A 20,163-nucleotide genomic window follows, 5' to 3' on the forward strand; every position below is an offset into this window, starting at 1 on the left:
CTGGAACTTCGCTTGCTGATAGCAAGTTTAGCAGCGTTCATAAACTTTGTATATGTAGTTAGTCTATCTAGATTAGTTGTATATAGTTCTTTGCTGTCGTGGGGGTCAACACCTACTTGTCACCCCGCCGGGGCATGCCCCAATCTCCCGGGTTTAAACTCTGCAAGAACTGCGGAAAGTTCATGCCAAGGAGTGACCCGCACTCTGCTTGTTTGAGGTGCCTCGGGGAGAGACATCAAAGGGACCGGTGCACTATTTGCAGCGGTTTCCATCCCAGAACTCTCAAAGACAGAGCACAAAGACTTAGAGTTCTTCTGATGGAGGCTGCCTTGCGGCCACCTTCGGACCCGGAGCCGGCCGATGTGCCCAGCACGTCGTTGTCAGTGCGGAGCGTCCCGGCACCGGTATCAGGACTTAGGGCCCAGCCCAAATCCTCCAAAACCCGGCACCGAAGGGAGTCGGGTCATAAGAAGTTGGCCTCAATGCGGCACCGCTCGCCCTCCCTGGTGCCCGCTAAGAAGAAGAGGTTGGTGAGGGAACGATCGCCCCACCAGGACCTCCACAGGCCGACGCCGTCCGCCGGTACAAGTGGACAGGCTGGGCTACAGCCCCCGGCTGCTCCGTCGACTCCTGCACCGGAGAGAGGGCGGTCGAGTCCAGAGCGACCAACATCTCCTGGCCTTAGCAGAGACGTGCATCCACCCTTAACACCGGAGGCATTCGAGGCGGCCTCAGACCTGCTGAGATTCCCGGTACCGGCCTCCCCGCATCGTGGCAGAGAGTTGCTGACCAGAGCTCATCCCCCAGTACAGTCTAGGGGCAAGCCAGTCATGCTGTCGCCTCCCTCTCTGTCCTGCGCCACCTGGGCAGCACCGGACCAGAGAGACAGCTCCCTGGCTCCACACCGCTCTCCGGTGACGACAGGTGCCACTCCCCCCAGGTCCTCTTATTCAGAGACCTCAGACTCAGAGGCGAACTCCTACCGCTCCAGCCGGTCGCAGAGCAGGAGGCCGATTTTGGGGGTGAGCCGCCAGCGATATCCACCACAGTGGAGCAGCAATGGCAACCGCCCTCCCAGTGGCTGTTTTGGACCCCCTGGGCCTGCCACCAGTTGGTGGGCCAGGCGTTTGGTCCTCGCTCTAGGTCAGCCTCGGTCTCCTTGGCATCGACGGCCCCAACACAGTTGCCTCCTTCCCCGGCGCAGTTGCCTCCTCCACCGGCACCATCACCGGGCAGAGGTGTGCCACATCTAAGTTCAGCACCCCCTAGCCGGGCATCAGCACCGGTGGCGACCACGGTTCGGGCTCAACAGGTGCCGCCAGACACGCCAAGCTGTTCATTGGCGACCCCGGTACTGGCCACGGTGCAGTATTTGCAACCTCGGTACCATGTGCCACTGGACACCGAAGGGCTGGAAGCGCCAGAGGACGGGCCGATTCAAGTGATTTCCTCCTCTTCTTCCCCAGGTGAGGCGGTTGTGGGCGCGGCCATGGCACCAGCCCTGGAAGACACTAGGATTCTTCAGCAACTGCTCAGGTGAGCAGCTCAGAGCCTCACAATCCAGGCTAAGGAAATTGAAGTGGATGTAGATCTGGTAATGGACATCCTGGCTCCGTCGGGATCATCCAGGGTGGCCATACCGTTGATCAAGACCATAGAGGACACATCCCGCACCTTATGGCAAACGCCAGCCTCATTGGCCCGTACTGCCAAGAAAACAGAGAGGCGTTATTTTGTGCCCTCTAAGGGCCAGGAGCATTTGAACACCCACCCTTCCCCAGACTCCCTGGTGGTAGACGCGGCCAACCAAAGGGAGCGTCGGGTTTCAAGGGTTGACGCCAAAGAACAGGGACACCAAAAGGCTCGACCTCTTTGGTAGAAAGGTGTACTCCACGGCAGGCCTTCAACTATGAATAGTCAACCAACAGGCTGTCGTAAACCGATATGGTCATAACACATGTTCAGCCATGTCGAAGTTTACTGAGCAACTTCCCCAGGATTAGAGGGCAGAGTTTTCGGCCTTGGTGGAAGAGGGAAAGCTCATCTCCCGAGCTTCCCTTCAGGCTGCCCTGGATGCAGCGGACTCGTCTTCATGCTCCATGGCAGCAGGCCTGGTCATGAGGCGAGGAGCCTAGCTCCAGGTCTCGGGCCTTCCCAGTGAGGTCCAGCAGACTATCCAGGACCTCCCCTTCGAAGGGCAGAAGCCGTTTTCGGACAAAACGGACAAGCGTCTGCATAGCCTAAAGGACACGAGGGCTACGCTTCGCTCGCTGGGCCTGCATACTCTGGCAACCCAACGTAGGCAGTTTAGGCTGCAAGTGGCCCCGCGCCTCTACAAGCCTCAGAATCGTTCAGACGTTGGGCGCAGATGGGGCAGGAACGGCAGGAGGTGCCACCAACGCCACCCCTCTGGCCAGGCATCCGGCCAACCGAGACCGACGTCGGGGCCTACGCCCCCCTATTTGATGGTATGGTCGAGGACGGCCTACTGATCAGGACTCCGGATCCTTCTTTCCCTACCTTTGAGTCACGTCTGTCCCCCTTCTACCGTGCCTGGTCCCGAATCACATCGGACAATTGGGTGCTTCGCACAGTAGAGAGCGGATATTCTATCCAGTTCTCCTCCCTCCTGCCCCACCAGCCTCCCTCCTCGTCCCTCTTCAGGGACCCCTCTCATAGGCAACTTCTAATTCAGGAAGTGTGGTCCCTCCTCATAGCGGAGGTGGTGGAGGAAGTTCCTCAGGAGCTCAGGGGCCGAGGCTTCTACTCCTGGTATTTTCTAATACTGAAGGCAAAAAGGGACCTCAGACCCATCCTGGACTTGCAGCGGCTGAACAAGTTTGTGAAAAAGCTCAAGTTCCGCATGGTCTCCCTGTCTTCGATCATTCCCTCCTTGGATCCAGGAGATTGGTATGCCGCCCTCGACTTAAAGGACGCATATTTCCCTATTTCCATAATCCCCCAACACCGTCGGTACCTCAGGTTTGTCATGGCCGACGCCCATCTATAGTTCACAGTGCTCCTGTTTGGCCTATCAGCGGCACCAAGGGTCTTCACGAAGTGCATGGCAGTCGTGGCGGCCTTTCTGAGCAGGTGGAGTATCCAGGTATTCTTCTTCGAGTGATTGCTCATATCCATTCCAGTTAGGTGTACGCGCCGCGCGTGCACATTCGTCGGAAAACTTTTACCCTAGCAACTCAGTGGGCCGGCAGGTCGCCCCCTAGAGTGGCGCCACCATGGCGCTCCATATATACTCCCGCCGGCCCACCCGCTCCTCAGTTCCTTCTTACCGCCCGTGTCGGTCGTTGGAACAGTGGAGCGCGGCTTAGCTGACCTCCACTTCCCTAGCTACTCGTTTTCTCGTATATAATTATGCAGTTATAACCCTTTTATATATATATTTGTATGGTTATACGTGTTTCTTTGCTAACATGGTTAGTTTAGTTAGCGGGGTTCAGGAAGTAGCCCTTCCATGAGCCCAGTGCCGGAGCCATGCATGGCTCACCCGGTTTTAAAAGGGGCCCGGCTTGCCAGAAGCCGCGGCCGAAGAGAGATCTACATGACTCCTGTTTGAAGTGCCTCAGGGAATCACACTTGACAGATAAGTGCCCCATTTGCAAGGCTTTTAAGCCGAGAACAAAAAGGTGCGGGACTTTCACTTATCCCTCCACCTTGGGCGCCGGGCGATGTTCAAGCGGCGGGCAGAAGCGCCTCCTCGGCACCGGACCCCGCCGGTACCACCAAGGCCTTTCGGCACCGACCGTCGCCGGCACCGATGTCGACTCGGCACCGCTCCCTTCTTCCGAGGTCGAGAGAGTCTACGATTCCTGCTGGTGCCTGGCAGCTCCCCGGCACGCGCCGTGGTTGAGCCCCCTGCTCCCGCTACTTCCGTGCCACCTGCATCGCAGCCAGAGAGCTCGCCTAAGTTGCGTTATCCGGCACCGTCACCTGCAGAGGCACCGATGACTTCGGCTCCGTCGATTCCAGTCCCCCAGGACCATGGAATCCGGTGCCTGGCAGCTCCCCGGCTCGCGCCGTGGTAGAGCTTACTGCTCCTGCTGCTTCTGTGCCAGCTGCACCACAGCTAGACAGCTCGTCTAAGATGGCTCGCCCGGCACCGACGACGTCGGCACCGTCGATCCCGGTCCCACGAGGGCCGTAGAATCCGGTGCCTGACGGCTCCCCGGCATGCGCCGTGGTTGAGCGTATTGCTCCTGCTGCTTCCGTGCCAGCGGCACCGCAGCCAGAGAGCTCGTCTAAGTCGGATCGCCCGGCGCCGACACCTGCTACGGCACCGATGACGTCGTCACCGTCGATCCCGGTCCCACAAGGGCCGTAGAATCCGGTGCCTGACGGCTCCCCGGCACGCGCCGTGGTTGAGCGTATTGCTCCTGCTGCTTCCGTGCCAGCGGCACCGCAGCCAGAGGGCTCATCTACGTCGGATCGCCCGGCACCGACACCTGCTGCGGCACCGATGGCGTCGGCACCGTCGATCCCGGTCCCACAAGGGCTGTAGAATCCGGTGCCTGACGGCTCCCCGGCACGCGCCGTGGTTGAGCGTATTGCTCCTGCTGCTTCCGTGCCAGCGGCACCGCAGCCAGAGGGCTCGTCTACGTCGGATCGCCCGGCACCGACACCTGCTGCGGCACCGATGGCGTCGGCACCGTCGATCCCGGTCCCACAAGGGCCGTAGAATCCGGTGCCTGACGGCTCCCCGGCACGCGCCGTGGTTGAGCGTATTGCTCCTGCTGCTTCCGTGCCAACGGCACCGCAGCCAGAGAGCTCGTCTACGTCGGATCGCCCGGCACCGACACCTGCTGCGGCACCGATGACGTCGGCACCGTCGATCCCGGTCCCGCAAGGGCCGTAGTATCCGGTGCCTGACGGCTCCCCGGCACGCGCCGTGGTCGAGCTAATGCTCCGGCTGCTTCTGTGCCAACGGCACCGCGGCCAGAGGGCTAGTCTAAGTCGGATCGCCCGGCACCGACACCTGCTGCGGCACCGATGACGTCGGCACCGTCGATCCCGGTCCCGCAAGGGCCGTAGAATCCGGTGCCTGACGGCTCCCCGGCACGCGCCGTGGTTGAGCTCCTGCTCCGGCTGCTTCCATGCCAACCGAAGCCTCTGAGGCACCGACAACATCGGCACCGTCGATTCCAGTCCCACAAGGGCTATCGAATCCGGTGCCCGACGGCTCCCCGGCACGCGCCGTGGTTGAGCGTATTACTCCCGCTGCTTCAGTGCTGACGGCACCGCAGCCAGACAGCTTATCTAAATCGGTTCGCCCGGCACCGGCTCCTACCGAAGCTCTGATGACCTCGGTACCGTGGATCCCGGCCCCACGAGGGCCGTCGAATCCGGTGCCTGACAGCTCCCCAGTACGCACTGTGGTTGAGCCTGCTGTTCCCTGCACGCCGGAGATGTTACCAACGGCGAGGGCTCTCAGTGCCATGACAGAGTCAGTGCTGCCTGACCCGGGCACCGCCGGTACGGGTAATACAGTCTCTTCAAGGGACTGTCCCCTGTCAGTACAGCAGAGCGGCACCGTTCATGATCACGGTCCCGCAGACACTCCAAGTCCTGTCGGCACGCCGGACACCACTGGCAGTCCCGGTGCTGTTTTCCTCGGTACTGGTCACACTCGCTGCACCGGTCGGTATCCCGTTCGCCGACCCGCTATCGGCACCGTTCCGACATCTGGCACCGGGCAGGTACCTTGACTCCTGTAGCTCTTCTCCGAGCCTCGAGATCTCGGTCGACCTCCCAACACCGTTCTGGTTGCGGGTCTGGATCTCGTTCCAGGTACCGATACGCCTCCCGATGCCGGTCCCCGGTGCCGAGTTGGGCAAGGTCCGAGTGAGTCAGAGACTCGGCCCATGCCTTCTTTTAGTACCTCCATGGCCGTCCGGACACGCATCCGTGTCAGCCCATATGCGCAGATTTTATGCTCAGGACCACGATCCTGATATGATGGCCAGCGGGCGCCAGCCCCGAAGCAGAAAGAGCCTTGGCGAATGCAAGGTGTACTCTGCAGGGGCCCTGCACCTCTGGGTAGCAAAGCAACAAGCCTTGCTTAGCTGCGATAATTATAGCACCTGGGTGGAGGAGTTTCTCCCTCGAACCTCCCACCTGGAGTTCGCTGCCGTCTTGGAGGACGGGGGAAAGAATTTACCCTTTGTTGGTAAAGGCATCTTCGCGGCAGAGACAGCCCCAGACTGCGAAGCCTGCTGGACAATAGGGTCCTAATGCGTCTCAGCATGTATACGCTAGCGACCAAACGCAGGCCTTTATGGCCCCAGCCGCCATACTCTGTGCCTAGCCAGAGGCAGAACTCTGGAAAACGGCAAGGCCAAGGTGGTTGCAGACAAACGTCAGGCCCCCTAAAAAGCCAAAGTCAAGGTCCCTCGCAATTACCACTGGGACCAAAGACGGACCTTCCAAGGTTCGCCGGAGGGCGGTGTACCAGTTGCAGGACGGGATCCCGATCCCGCTTTCTCCTGGCATGGCCCCAGTTACTTTCAGATCGCTGGGTCCTGCGCACGATGGAGCATAGGTACCACCTTTAATTTGCTCCAGCCCTGTCCCCCTTCAGCGGACGAAAGGGGCAAGGGGTTTTACTCCCGTTATGCCCTAGTCCCCCACTCGAACACAGGTCTCAGACCTCCCTGGTCCTGCATGGACTCAACCGGTTTAGGATAAGGTTGAAGTTCTACATGGTATCCCTGGGAACCATTATTCCATCCTTGCCTCCTGGGGGCTACTATGCCGCCCTGGATATGAAGGACGCGTACTTTCGCAGTGCCATCTTCCCTCCACACGGGAGATGCCTCCGCTTTATAGCCAGCGGTGAATACTCCCGGTTTACGGCCATAGTCGCCGCCTTCCGTCGCTGATGTCGGATATGCGTTTTTCCGTATCTGGACGATTCGCTTATCCGAGGAGACTCTGAGACACAAACCGCTCAGCCGTGGGCATCGTCACGGTCTTATTCACAGATCAAGGCCTGATGATTACTATAGAGCAATCCACTCTGGTTCCCACGCAGAGGTTGGGCTTCCTAGGGGCTATCCTGGTCTCCTACCTAGCCGGAGCCTGCTTATCACAACTGCGGTTTTAGGCGAGGGCAACAATCATCTGAGGTCTGAAGGCTTTCCCAACGACCTCAGCTCGCTCTTGTCTCAGTCTCCTGGGTCCATGGTTGCCCGCAAGTTTGTAACCAAACACGCCAAGCTCCGCCTCCGTCCTCTCCAAGTCCGGCCCACCGCGGCGTACCGCTTGGTCAGGGAGCCAATGGTCATGGTAGTCACCGTTCCCTCGAACGTCTTAGGCTCCCTAGAGTGGTGGCTAACTCCCTCCTTGGTGTGGACAGGGATGCGGTTTCATCCGCCCCAGCCCTCACTGCCCCTGACGGCGGACGCATCATCTCTCTGCTCGAGTGCTCATGGTCGCCTCCGAGCTTAAGGCCTTTGGTCTTCTAAGAAGCTGGCATTCCTCGTTAATGCCCCAAAAATGAGAGTAGTCCGCCTGGCATGCCAGGGGTTCCAGCGGCAGCTGCGAGGCCGTTGTATCTCGGTGTTTACAGCCAACACAAGGGCCAGGTGCTTCATAAGTATTCAGGGGGGACATAGTCCTCCCCCCTTTTTTGTCAGGAGGCCATCCATTTCCGGGTCTTTTGCATGGCCCACTCGATGGAGCTGGCGACGTCCTTTCTCCCAGGCGTTCGGAACGTCTTAACTCTTTGACTCAGCAGGTTTTTCCTGTCTTACGAGTGATCACTCTGCCCCATGTGAGGCGTCCCGCTTTCCGGAAGTGGAGATGTTTCCTCACACAGACCTGTTCGCTCACCGCAAGAGCAGGAAATGCCAGGTGTTCTGCTCCTTCCAAGGTCTCTCCTCGGAATCGATCTTGGACGCATTCCTGATGCCGTGGAACGGCCAACTGCATTATGCCTCCCCACTGTTCCCACTGGTTCGTTACGTCCTGCTCAAACTTCGCAGGGGCAGAGCGTGCATCATCATGATCACTCCAGAGTGGTCCAGGCAGCACTGACATACCACGTTGCTCGGCCTGTCAGCCCAGACCTCATCACTCAGGGCAATGACAGGCTTCGTCACTCGGACCTGCAGCCTCTTCGCCTCACGGTGGCTCCTGCGTACCTGAGTCGGGGTGACAGGCAGCCTTCCACCTGGTCAACGTACCGAGCCAGGTGGAAGCGTTTCCTTTACAGCTGCAGTACGCTCGATCTTGCTCCTGCTGAGGTCTCGATCCCCTCTATTTGGCCTGCCTCTGGCCTTCAGCGGCAGGATCTGGCGGTATCATCGCTGAGGACACTCTCAGTGGCCATCCCTACCTTCCAGCAGGCTAAGATGGACGTTCAGTGTCCCACGCTCTATGGATTCGAGGTCCCTCAAGGGCTTGGAGCGCTTGCACCCTCGGGTGCGCCGCCCAGCCCCGCCCTGGGACCTCAACCTAGTCTTGGCCAGACGGGTCTCTGAGATCAGAGCTCTTACGAAGGTTCCACAAAGACAAGGTGCAGTTATGACCGCACCCGGCTTTCCTCCCTAAGGTGTTTTGGCCTTTCATGTTACCCACAGCTCAACGCAATGGGCATAACCGTTGCACTCCTTGGACATCTGTGGAGTGCTCACATTATATTGTGCTGACAGAATCATTTCCTAAGGTGCCCCAGCTCTGCCCCGGTAGCGGGCCAAAGGGAGGGCTTGCTTGTTTTCCTCTCAGAGGATCTCATCTTGGGTGATGGCGGACATCCCCACTTGTTATGATTTGGCTCATATTTCCCCAAGCCACATCACCGTGCATTCTACCAGGGCTCAGGCTTCATCTGCCGCCTTGCTGGCTCGTGTTTCTACCCACGAGACCTGTCGTGAAGCTCCATTGGTCCTCGGTCCTTACCTTTGCTTCGCAGTATGCCCTGGTTCAGCAGTCAAGAGAGGCTGTAGCCTCTGGCTCGGCAGTTTTATTCTGCCACATTTCACTCCGACCCCACCGCCTTTGTAAGGCTTGGGATTCACCTAACTGGAATGGATATGAGCAATCACTCGAAGAAGAAAAGATGGTTACTCACCTTTGTAACTGTTGTTCTTCGAGATGTGTTGCTCATATCCATTCCGCACCCGCCCTCCTTCCCCACTGTCGGAGTAGCCGGCAAGAAGGAACTGAGGAGCGGGTGGGCCGGCGGGAGTATATATGGAGCGCCATGGTGGCGCCACTCTAGGGGGCGACCTGCCGGCCCACTGAGTTGCTAGGGTAAAAGTTTTCCGACGAATGTGCACGCGCGGCGCGTACACCTAACTGGAATGGATATGAGCAACACATCTCGAAGAACAACAGTTACAAAGGTGAGTAACCGTCTTTTCCCCTACTTGGACAATTGGCTTATAAAGGGAGCAGGAGGCGGCTCAGGTGCTTTTCCTCAAGTGAACCTTCCTCAAGCTCGGCCTCCTCTTAAACGAGGCCAAGTCCGCCCTGTCTCCCACCCAAAGGATAGAATTTATAGGGGCAGTTCTGGACTTAACCCATTCCAGAGCGTATCTTCTGGAGTCCAGGTTCTGGTCTATGTCTGAAATCATTCTCCGTCTGCAACGCGCCCCGACCACCACAGCAAGAAACTGCCTCAAGCTGTAGGGCCACATGGTGGCGTGCACCTATGTGGTGAGCCATGCCAGACTCTGGCTTCACCCACTGCAATCCTGGTTGGCTACGGTATACCAGGGATCCCCTGGACTCAGTGGTGACTCTTTCCAAGGTGGTGCTGAGCTCTCTCTGATGGAGGCTTGACCCACAGAAGGTGTGCTTGGGTGTTCCCTTCGCCACCCCTCAACCCTCCCTCCCCCTGGTGACAGATGCCTCGGATCGGGGATGGGGAGCGCACTTGAGGGATCTCAGGACACAGGGCTTGTGGTCGCAGGAGGACCTCAAGTTACATATCAACATCAGGGAGCTGAGAGCTGTTCGCCTGGCTTGTCTTACCTTCCAATCTCATCTGGCTGGACAGATGTTTCAGTCCTCATGGACAACACGTCAGCGGTCTTCTGTATCAACAAACGGGGGTGAACGCTCTTCTCCCCTGTGCAGGGAAGCCCTCATGCTGTGGGACTTTTGCGTTCAGAATGCTACCCAGCTGATGGCGTTCTACCTCCTGGAGGAACAGAACGGCCTGGCGGATACCCTCAGCCGCTCTTTCCGGGGTCACAAGTGGTCCCTTCGTCGGGATGTAGTGTGCTCAATCTTCCGGCTCTGGGGTCGTCCCCAGTTAGACCTGTTTGCTTCAAAGGAAAACAGGAAGTGTTGGAGGTTTTGCTCCCTCTGGGGCCACATCCCGGGGTATCTGTCGGACGCCTTCCTCCTGTAATGGAGGGAAGGGCTGCTCTACGCCTTTCCTCCAATTCCCTTGATACATAGGGTAATTCTCAAGATCCGCAGGGATCATGCCCATGTAATCCTGATAGCACCGGCGTGGCCGCGCCAATGTTGGTACACGTCGCTCCTGCACATGTCCACCCGAGCGCCCCTGATGCTGCCCCTGCTGCCGGACCTGATCACGCAGGACCAGGGCTGCCTCCGCCACCCAAACTTGCAATCACTCCACCTCACTGCCTGGATGCTTCAAGGTTGAACTCGGTGGAGATGCAATGCTCCCAACAGGTCAGGCAAGTTCTGCTCGGTAGTAGGAAACCTTCGACCAGGGCCACCTACCTGACCAAATGGAAATGCTTCTCCATCTGGTCCGGTCAGCAAGGGCAGGAGATGTTGCGGGCCCCGATTCCCGTTATCTTAGACTATCCGCTCCACCTGAGACAGTTGGGCCTTTCTCTCTCCTCGATTCGAGTTCACTTAGCAGCCATTTTGGCTTTCCACGCGGGAGAGAGGGGCACCTCGGTGTTCGCAAACCCGCTGGTTGGTCGTTTCCTCAAGGGCATGAACAGGCTGTTTCTGTATGTCCGTCAACCAGCTCTTACCTGGGACCTCAGCCTGGTCCTCTCTGCCCTCATGGGGCCTCCCTTCGAGCCCCTGGCTTCATGTCTCTGCTGCACCTGTCATACAAGGTTGCTTTCCTTGTAGCGATCACCTCGGCCAAGAGGGTATCAGAGCTCAGGGCGCTGACATCTGAACCCCCATACACTGTCTTCTGTAAGGACAAGGTCCAACTTAGACCTCACCCGTCTTTCCTCCCCAAGGTTATCTCCCAATTCCACATGGGACAAGATGTCTTCCTACCGGTGTTTTATCCAAAGCCACACTCTTCCAGTAAGTAGTGGAGGCTGCATTCCCTGGATGTCCACAGGGCCCTAGCCTTTTATGTTGAACGGACAAAGCCATTTAGATGGTTGACCCAGCTCTTCATCCCAGTGGCGGATAGAATGAAGGGGCTCTCGGTCACCTCTCAGAGGATCTCTTCCTGGATCGCGGCCTGCATACAGGAGTGCTATCGTATAGATACAGCCCCTAGCCCTCTGGTTACGGCCCACTCTACCAGGGCATGGGCCTCCTCCGTGGCGTTCCTGGCTCAGATCCCGACTCAGGAGATTTGTAGAACTCCCATGTGGTCCTCCATCCACACGTTCATGTCGCACTATGCTATCACGCACCAGGCTAGGGATGATGCCACCTTCGGTCGTACAGTGCTTCAGTCGGCAGTGACCTCCGACCCCACCACCTAAGGTTAGGCCTTTGAGTCACCTGTTTTGAATGAACATGAACAACCACTTGAAGAAAAAACGGTTACCCACCTTTTAGTAACTGTTGTTCATTGAGATGTGGTTTTCATGTCCATTCCAATACCCACCCTCCTGCCCCTCTGTCGGAGTGCCGGCAAGAATAACTGAGGGATGGAGGGTCAGCAGGCCCCTTTATAGGGTGCTGTAGTGGCACCAATCCAGGGAGCACCAGGGCCGACTCTACAGGCGCTGCAAGGGGAAAATCTTCGGCTGGCGTGCATGCGGCGTGCGCACACCTACTTTGAATGGACATGAACAACACATCTCGAAGAACAACAGTTACTTAAAGGTGGGTAACCTTTTTTGTTCCCCAGAGGTCAGTCCTAGGACCAATCCTATTCAACTTATTCATAAATGATCTGGAGAAAGGGGTAAAAAGTGAGGTGGCAAAGTTTGCAGGTGATATTAAACTGCTCAAGGTAGTTAAGATCAAAGCATACTGTGAAGAACTTCAAAAAGGTCTTACAAAACTAAGTGATTGGGCAACAAAATGGCAAATGAAATTTAATGTGGATAAATGTAAAGTAATGCACATTGGAAAAAATAACCCCAACTATACATACAATATGATGGGGGCTAATTTAGCTACAACAAATCAGGAAAAAGACCTCGGAGTCATTGTGGATAGTTCTCTGAAGATGTCTACACAGTGTGCAGGGGCGGTCAAAAAAGCAAACAGGATGTTAGGAATCATTAAAAAGAGGATAGAGAAGATGGAGAATATATTATTGCCCTTATATAAATCGATGGTACGCCCACATCTTGAATATTGCATACAGATGTGGTCTCCTCATCTCAAAAAAGATATACTGGCACTAGAAAAGGTTCAGAGAAGGGCAACTAAAATGATTAGGGATTTGGAACAGGTCCCATGTGAGGAGAGATTAAAGAGGCTAGGACTTTTCATCTTGGAAAGGAGGAGACTAAGTGGGGATGTGATCGAGGTATATAAAATCTGAGTGATGTGGAGAAAGTAGATAAGGAAAAGTTATTTACTTATTCTCGTAATACAAGAACTAGGGGCCACCAAATGAAATTAATGGGCAGCAGGTTTTAAACAAATAAAATGAAGTTCTTCACACAGTGCACAGTCAACTTGTGGAACTCCTTGCCTGAGGAGGTTATGAAGGCTAGGACTATAACAGTGTTTAAAAGAGAACTGGATATATTCATGGAGGTTGAGTCTGTTAATGGCTATTAGCCAGGATAGGTAAGGAATGGTGTCCCTAGCCTCTGTTTGTCAGAGGGTGGAGATGGATGGCAGGGAAGAGATCACCTGATCATTACCTGTTAGGTTCACTCTCTCTGAAGCACCTGGCATTGGCCACTGTCGGTAAATAGGCTACTGGGCTAGATGGACCTTTGGTCTGACTCAGTATGGCCGTTCTTATGTTCTTGTGATTGGGGCTGGGGGGATTGAGATGCAGGATGTGGGTGCAGTGCTGGAGGGTGCGGGGCGGTTTCAGGTGCAGGATTGGGTGCACTGGCAGAGCTGTGGAGTACATGAGGTGGGGGTGTGCTGGCAGAGCTTGGGGGACCATGCATCCCACATCTGAGTCCCCAGCCTCTCTTGCCTCACCTATTATCCATCCTTATTTATCCGCCTCCCTCCTCACTGCAGTCCAAAATCCCCCTCTCTCCATTTCCCCACTTCTCTGTCCCCTAATATCCCCCCCAGGCATTTACACTTGTAATCCCCTCCTTTTCCCCACAAAGACATGGATTACATTCCCTCCAAAATACAACTCTCATATTGCAGCATCCTCAAGCCCCTCAGTGCAGAACTCCTTTTGTCATAAAGAAGGGCTGTGATAACTATTTAGTTATGTTAACGCAGCATGAGTTCACAGCAAAGAGGGCTCTGTTTCATCTAGTCATTAGTTTCTCAGTTTAACAGTACAAGGCAGCAGAAGGAAACTTGTTTTTTGTGGGGGCCTGTAACCTGGAAACCCCTTGATCAAGTGACCCCATATGTGTATAACTAAGGCTACCCATACTCCCATGAGGCACACCAGATTTCAACAAATCTGCCTAAGCATGTCGATTTTAAAGGACTTAGGAAGGTTGACCCTTTAAACAGCTCTCACAATGCAACCATAGCTATAGTGATGCACATGTGCCATTGTAATATGTGCACTGTCACACAAACTTCTCTGTGTTTTCTGTCCCACTGGGGATTCCTGCCTTCCATCATTCCCATCCCCAAACGTGACATACTCCTTACCCCAAATATCCACTGCTAAGTGTTTTGGTATTTATTTGGGTAAAACATGGGGGGTTGATTACTCTTATTTTTTATTTTTACAGGATTTTTTGGGCAAATCAGATCCGTTTCTGGAATTTTACAAGCCGAGTGATGGTGGAAAATGGCAGCTGATCTACAGATCAGAGGTAGGGTTTCCACACTGACACAAACTGTTCTGGCATTAGGTTCTGCTGAGGTCCCTTCCAACCCTAATAATCTATGATTCTATGATTCATTACCTGAAAAGGGAGAACATATTGTGCTGTGGGGAATAGACTATAGCTGTGATTTCACAGAAACTAGTTTTAGTGTCTACTGAACTCTTGCGCCACTAATGCTAACTGGTACTTCGTTAAGTGTGATTCATTTCAAAGGATTCCAAAGTATTTTCCAAGCTAACTCATAAGAGTAGACAGAATGTAGTTAGCCTCACTGGGATTTTTGACAGCATACTAGAGTTAGGACCTATGGCACTTTAACAAGAGCAGAGACTCCTTAATGGCCATATGTTAGGACCCTTTTTAATGTTTAATCTGAAAAAAAAATGCAGTGTCCCTTAATGGTGTTGGAGCATTGGTTCAGTCCTGACCTAGGGGAAAGAGTGGCCCTACTGAGCTGTGAGCTCCTTTTGCATTACCTATGTTTTACAGGATTTCTCCTCCAGGGATTAATCAGGCCCAACCCTGAATATATTTACTCTGCACTTAAAATTTAGGCCACTTTAGCTGCGTCGCTCAGGACTGTGAAAAATCTCATGACCCGTGCAACATAGTTAGGTTGACCTAATCCCCACTGTAGCTACTGCCTCTTGAGGGGGTAGATTTACTACAGTGATGGAAAAACCCCTTCTGTTGCTGTAGTAAGTATCTGCCTACAGCCTTGTAGCCACAGCTGTGCTACTGTAGTATTTTTTGTGTAGACATGTTCTTAGCATGCAAAATCTGAGAGGTTCGCAGCCTGAGGCTTGATCTACACTTAAAATTGATATCAACATAGCTGTGTCAGTCAGGGGTGTGAAAATCCCCCTCGTCTCCGACCCACGTAGCTCTGCTGGCAAACCCCTCAGCGTAGATGCAGGTCCGTCAACAGAACAGTGCTTCTGTCCACATAACTAATGTTGTTCAGGGAGGTGGTATTCCTATACCAGCACAAAAACTCCTTAGGTCATTATAAGCTATGTCGACTGTAGGGGACTGTATGGACAAAGCACTGCCTGCATAGGCTCTGTAGAGTAGACATAGTCTGAAACACCATACCTCCAGCTCAAGAATTGCCTCCAGATCCTCAGCATGGTGCAGAACTCTTGATTTTGACAATGTTAAAGCTCTTAAAAATTTGCATTGGCATCCCTCATGCAAGATTATTTATTGTATCTGCTATCTTGCAGGTGATTAAGAACAATTTAAATCCATGTTGGAGGAAGTTTAGTGTTCCCTTGCAAACGTTCTGTGGAGGGGACTTCAATAAACCAATCAAGGTAAGGTCTTTGGAAATGCTTAAGTGATTAGATTCTCTTTCTTATTCCTTGCAATTGTAAGTCACGGCCTCTGGCTTGACATTAACTAACTATGTGGTTATCAGGCTGTTCAATCTTTGCTTATCTAGAAAAGTTGTTTAAAAATTTAAATATTAGCAAATAAGAGATCATTTTTATTAAATGCAAAATCTATGTGAATGCAATAGCACGTGTCAAATTTAAAATAGGTCATGAAATGCAGAAGTGAAGTTTTCCATGCTCTTCTCTAACAACTGATCCATAGACAATTATCAGACTTTCAGTCACTGTCTGGAACGTAGCTGAGAGGCTGAACCAAATAGATGGTGCTGAGGAAGGCGATGGTACAATGTAAACCTCAGTGCCATCTTTGGTCACATTCATTCATATTAGCGGGGACGCTTTCCCTATTGCCAGCTTGAGCAGAGGCTTTTCCTTCAAAAGGGTCTGGTTTTGGGTCTAGGTTCTAACTCCTTGAGCTCTTACATACAATAAATGGCTCTGTCTGACTCATGGTCATGAGTAGGTCTTCAGCATAATACTCCACGTTCATAAGACAGTTTGCTGTATCCTAATACACCCCATGTAGGTTACCTAATCTTAATTCACTGAAGTTTCTGATTAGAGGTGCAGTCTAAAAATATACTCTTTCCACAATAAATGAATTCAAAACTACATGCTGTTCTTCCTAAACCAGCCTTTTATCTGGTCAGTCAACCCAAAAAACATTTCTTTCTAGGTTTTCCTGTCTCACTGTGCCTGTGAGGAAGCCTTGTGCTGGGAATCAGATCTTAAAGGTTTAGCAAAAGGCATGCATGCCAGTCAGTGTGTGTGTGCAGCATGGTAAATCCAAAGAATTACTGAGATTATTAAAAAGGAGAAAGGGTTTGAAGTATGACTTGGGGTGCTGAATATGGGGTAAAAGATTTCAGTGATAAGTTAATGTACTTCATAATTGGGGAAAAACCTGACCATATCCAAAGAAGAGGAATCCTCTTGGCCCAAAGACATTTGAGACCCGAGAGACACACTGACTAGGCCCATGTTGGTAATGTTTGTTGTCCCTCTTTGTCAAATTGATGCTAGATTAAAATCCTCGGTACTTTGCAAGCATGGCATAGAGTGGGGGCATTTCATTATGTACTGTTTTGTGTGCTAGGCTCTGAAAGCTGTGCTTTACAGTAGGAATCCGTATTTGTCACTTCAGGGCAACTGTATGCTAATAATATACTTCCACATAGCGCCTTTCAGTCAAGGACCTCAAAGCATTCACAAACATTTAAACTCCACAACATGCCTGTGAAGAAGGGATGTATTGTCCTTTGATTGCAGGTGGAAAGGTGAGTTTGGGTTGAAGGACAACCGTGGTTTAATAGCACTGAAGAAGACCATATCACGTCAGAATTTGGTGAGGCACTGGGGGAAAATGTCATAGGAACTTTAACGATCTCAAGTTGTCCAGCCCCTGATTTTAATCTAATTACATCCTGGTGAGAGAGTGATTGGACAACATGTGTGTCCCTTTTTTGACTCATTGCCATCATGTCCACCTTTTGCGTCACAGAACCCTCAGTCAGTCTACTTTTGGGGGCTTCCTAAGCTTCGTGTAGACGCTGCTCGTAGATTATTATGACTACATGCTGCATAGCAATCACTGAATCAGGCCTCCACACTGTGCTCCGGATACATTAGTATAACTGTTCAAATGATTTAACATGGGCACCAAAGTCTAATTTGTTTGGTTTGGCTTCTGGACATCAGCTTTGCAGGTCTTTTGTGTGAGGATATTTTGGGTCAAGAGTAATTAACCAAAGTTCAGGATAAACAGGTGTGGTGTGATTTCCTCAAATTAGTGCTGACACTAACTAATATTTCAGTAATTCTTTTGCACACTGCATTACTGTCCTGCTGCATTGTGATGCAGTGAGTGACCTTGACAGGATTTTCTTGCTTTTTTGTTTTTTAAAATAAGTAACTCGTTCAACTTGTGACAGAAATTGGTGTCCTTGATTCTTTTTTGTTTTTTAAACTGATGCAATTCCTTTCCATCAAAGTCATCTTTCATTGGAATTAGTTCTTCGTGTAAACGTAAAACAAGATTTAAAAGAAGAAAATAGCTGCCCATCAATCTGATGACACAAGGGGTAGAGCAGAAGCCACTGCCTTCTGTGAATTATGGTAGTTTCATTTTTAGGAGGCCGAGCATGCTTTATTCACTTTGAGGACCTCTTGGGTCCCACAAAGTATTGGACAAAATGCAGGGATAAATATTTGCTGACATTTGGGTTATGGCCTGTTCCCTACAATATTGCTAGCTGGCCGCTGATGCAGTCAGTGTTGACAGCCTGTGACTGCCCATTATAGCTCAAAAGAGCGCGTTTCAGAAATGTTTGTTTCCTTCTGAGCATCATAACAGTCTAGCAATGGTAGCCCATGTCTATACATACAACGCTACAGCGATGCAGCTGTACCGGTACAGAAGACGCTCTAGCCATTGGGAGAGAGCTCTTCCATCGGCATAAAAAAGATAGCCTCAATCTCTGAAATACCCCATCCTGTGAACAGGTGTGAGTTTATTGGGAAAAGAGTAAGTGGATTCTGATGACTTACTGGGCTTCTTTCCCCACCAAGATACAAGGGAGAATGTAGTAGCTCTTTAAGTGGAGAGGATATATGGTTCTGAGGTGAGAACTCCCTGTCCTGTTAGCTCATCAGGTTGGTATTTCTGCAGCCTCAATGCTTTAAGGGGGGAGGGACAGCTCAGTGCTTTGAGCATTGGCTGCTAAACCCAGGGTTGTGAGTTCAGTCCTTGAGGAGGCCATTTAGGGATCTGGGGCAAAAGTCTGTCTGGAAATTGGTCCTGCTTTGAGCAGGGGGTTGGACTAGATGATCTCCTGAGGTCCCTTCCAACCGTGGGATTCTGTGATATGTGAGCATTATCTGTTTAATTGCAAATGGTTTTAGCAGATGGGGTGATGAAAGGGCTGGGAGAGAAGCTCATGATGGAAACTGAAAGTGGCTGCAGAGTAGGGAATGCAGAGGAAAGGAGGAAACAAGAAAGATGGGGGAAGGAAGAGAAGTAAAGGAAAGAAATGACAGTGATCTTAAAAGGGAGCATGCTTTCCCACTGAGTGAGATTTAATATGACTATAAGACACTTAATTGAACTTTTGGTTATTATTTATGTAAAGGCACATTTCACCCTTGATTTTTGTGCAAATTTCCCTGTGACCAGTGGGAAAAGCTGCAGTGGATCAAGGAGCATTTGTGAGATCTGAATTTAACCCTGTAGGCTATAATTACAGATGTAATTTGGGCCTCTCCAACGAATGAGTTTGACACCCTTATATAGAGTGTTCACTGAGCAGTCGTTAGAGCAGAACACTGGGATAAGCTGATTGTGAGGAGATGGCTTGTGCTGATCTGTGTCTTGTGATTGTTGTAATTTTTTCTTTATAAAGCCAGATCCCCAAAAGTCAGTAAGTTTTGAAGTCTGTGGAGCATATGGAGTTTGTTTTTGAACAGGTGGGGAAAGGCACCAGTTCGTAAGCATTGGTTCTCAATTGCTTCCACTGGAGTACTTGCATTCTGTGATTTTTAATATGCTCTGTGTGTTTTGTGCATATTAAAACCTCATACGTACCGCTTTCTAGTGGCTAACATCATGTGGTGTGGTAACTGATTTAGGTCTTAGCATGTTCTAAATGCCATGATCCCTTGCATTGGCATTAGCATTTGGGAATCAGGTCTCTAGGGTGAACTAAATGTGATTAATAATTCAAATATAGATAGTCTGCTTGATACTATGCAAAATACAAAAGAAGATAGGCTAGGTTTCTGCTCTGTGGAACTGCCAATTTCCAGTACAGTCCATGTTACTATTTTTATGTAAGCAAACCTGAAAGACTTTGGAAGATGTTGGGTACAGCATTCTTACTGCTTCTCTCCCCATATCCCAGTTGAGTACCTTCTGCAGAATAAAATCATGTTTATACATCTGAACCTATATAAAAGTAAACAATAGTCAGTAGTCTAGCAAAGCAGATCAATTTAGTTGGGGAGAGATCCTGATTGAAGCAAAACTTATGCTGTGCATGTGAGTTGCATCTAATTGCCAATTAGCTAAAGAGCTGAGTAGCGGTATTTCTCTGTCTCTAACCAGGATTCACTTTGAGTGTTTCTTTTACTGTCAGGTTTCAGTTAGTGATATGGATGAAAGCACCAGTTCTGATTTAATAGGGGAGTTCACTTGCATCACTGCAAAGCTGCTGGAAGCGAGAGATCATGTGGTGAGCAGCTGTAATTCTCCCTGATACAATACCCTTGTCCATTGCCGGCTGTTTCTTTCCTTTCAGGTACATTGTTCAGATTATGATAGTGATGGGTCACATGACTTGATAGGCAGTTTTGAAACTAACCTGTCTCAGCTGCAGAAAGCAGGTGGCAGCTCTCGGGTGAGCTTTTTCTTTTTCTTCCCCATTTTTTTTAGCTGAGGGGGTCATAACTCACTGCAAAGGGTTTGCAACAGATTGTTGGATAGCAGAGCTCTGCTCCACATTCAGAAGTAATTTTATTTGTGCTGTAATGTCATAAACACACATCCCAGAAAACTAAATACATTTTGCACCCCGAGCACTCCAATCTGTAACTCCTGGGTGCCATTGCATCTCCTCCTCCTGAAGATA

At 51.7% G+C, this 20,163-nt stretch overlaps 1 protein-coding gene across 8 annotated transcripts in view; it reads left to right on the forward strand.

The window, feature by feature from the left end:
- The window catches only part of CPNE1 (copine 1), a 97,212-nt gene that overhangs the window by 65,300 nt on the left and 11,749 nt on the right, over positions 1–20,163 (forward strand). For 6 of the 8 annotated variants that reach the window (XM_030532791.1, XM_030532792.1, XM_030532790.1 and 3 more), the window contains 3 exons: positions 14,046–14,129; positions 15,371–15,460; positions 19,834–19,932. In XM_030532791.1, the coding sequence (XP_030388651.1) occupies positions 14,046–14,129; positions 15,371–15,460; positions 19,834–19,932 (273 nt within the window). Of the gene's footprint in view, positions 1–14,045; positions 14,130–15,370; positions 15,461–19,671; positions 19,768–19,833; positions 19,933–20,163 lie in introns of all 8 variants that reach the window. The other 2 variants (XM_030532795.1, XM_030532796.1) reach the window with 2 other exon arrangements.

The sequence above is a fragment of the Gopherus evgoodei genome, chromosome 14 (assembly GCF_007399415.2).
Source record: "Gopherus evgoodei ecotype Sinaloan lineage chromosome 14, rGopEvg1_v1.p, whole genome shotgun sequence".
Lineage (NCBI taxonomy): Eukaryota > Metazoa > Chordata > Testudines > Testudinidae > Gopherus > Gopherus evgoodei.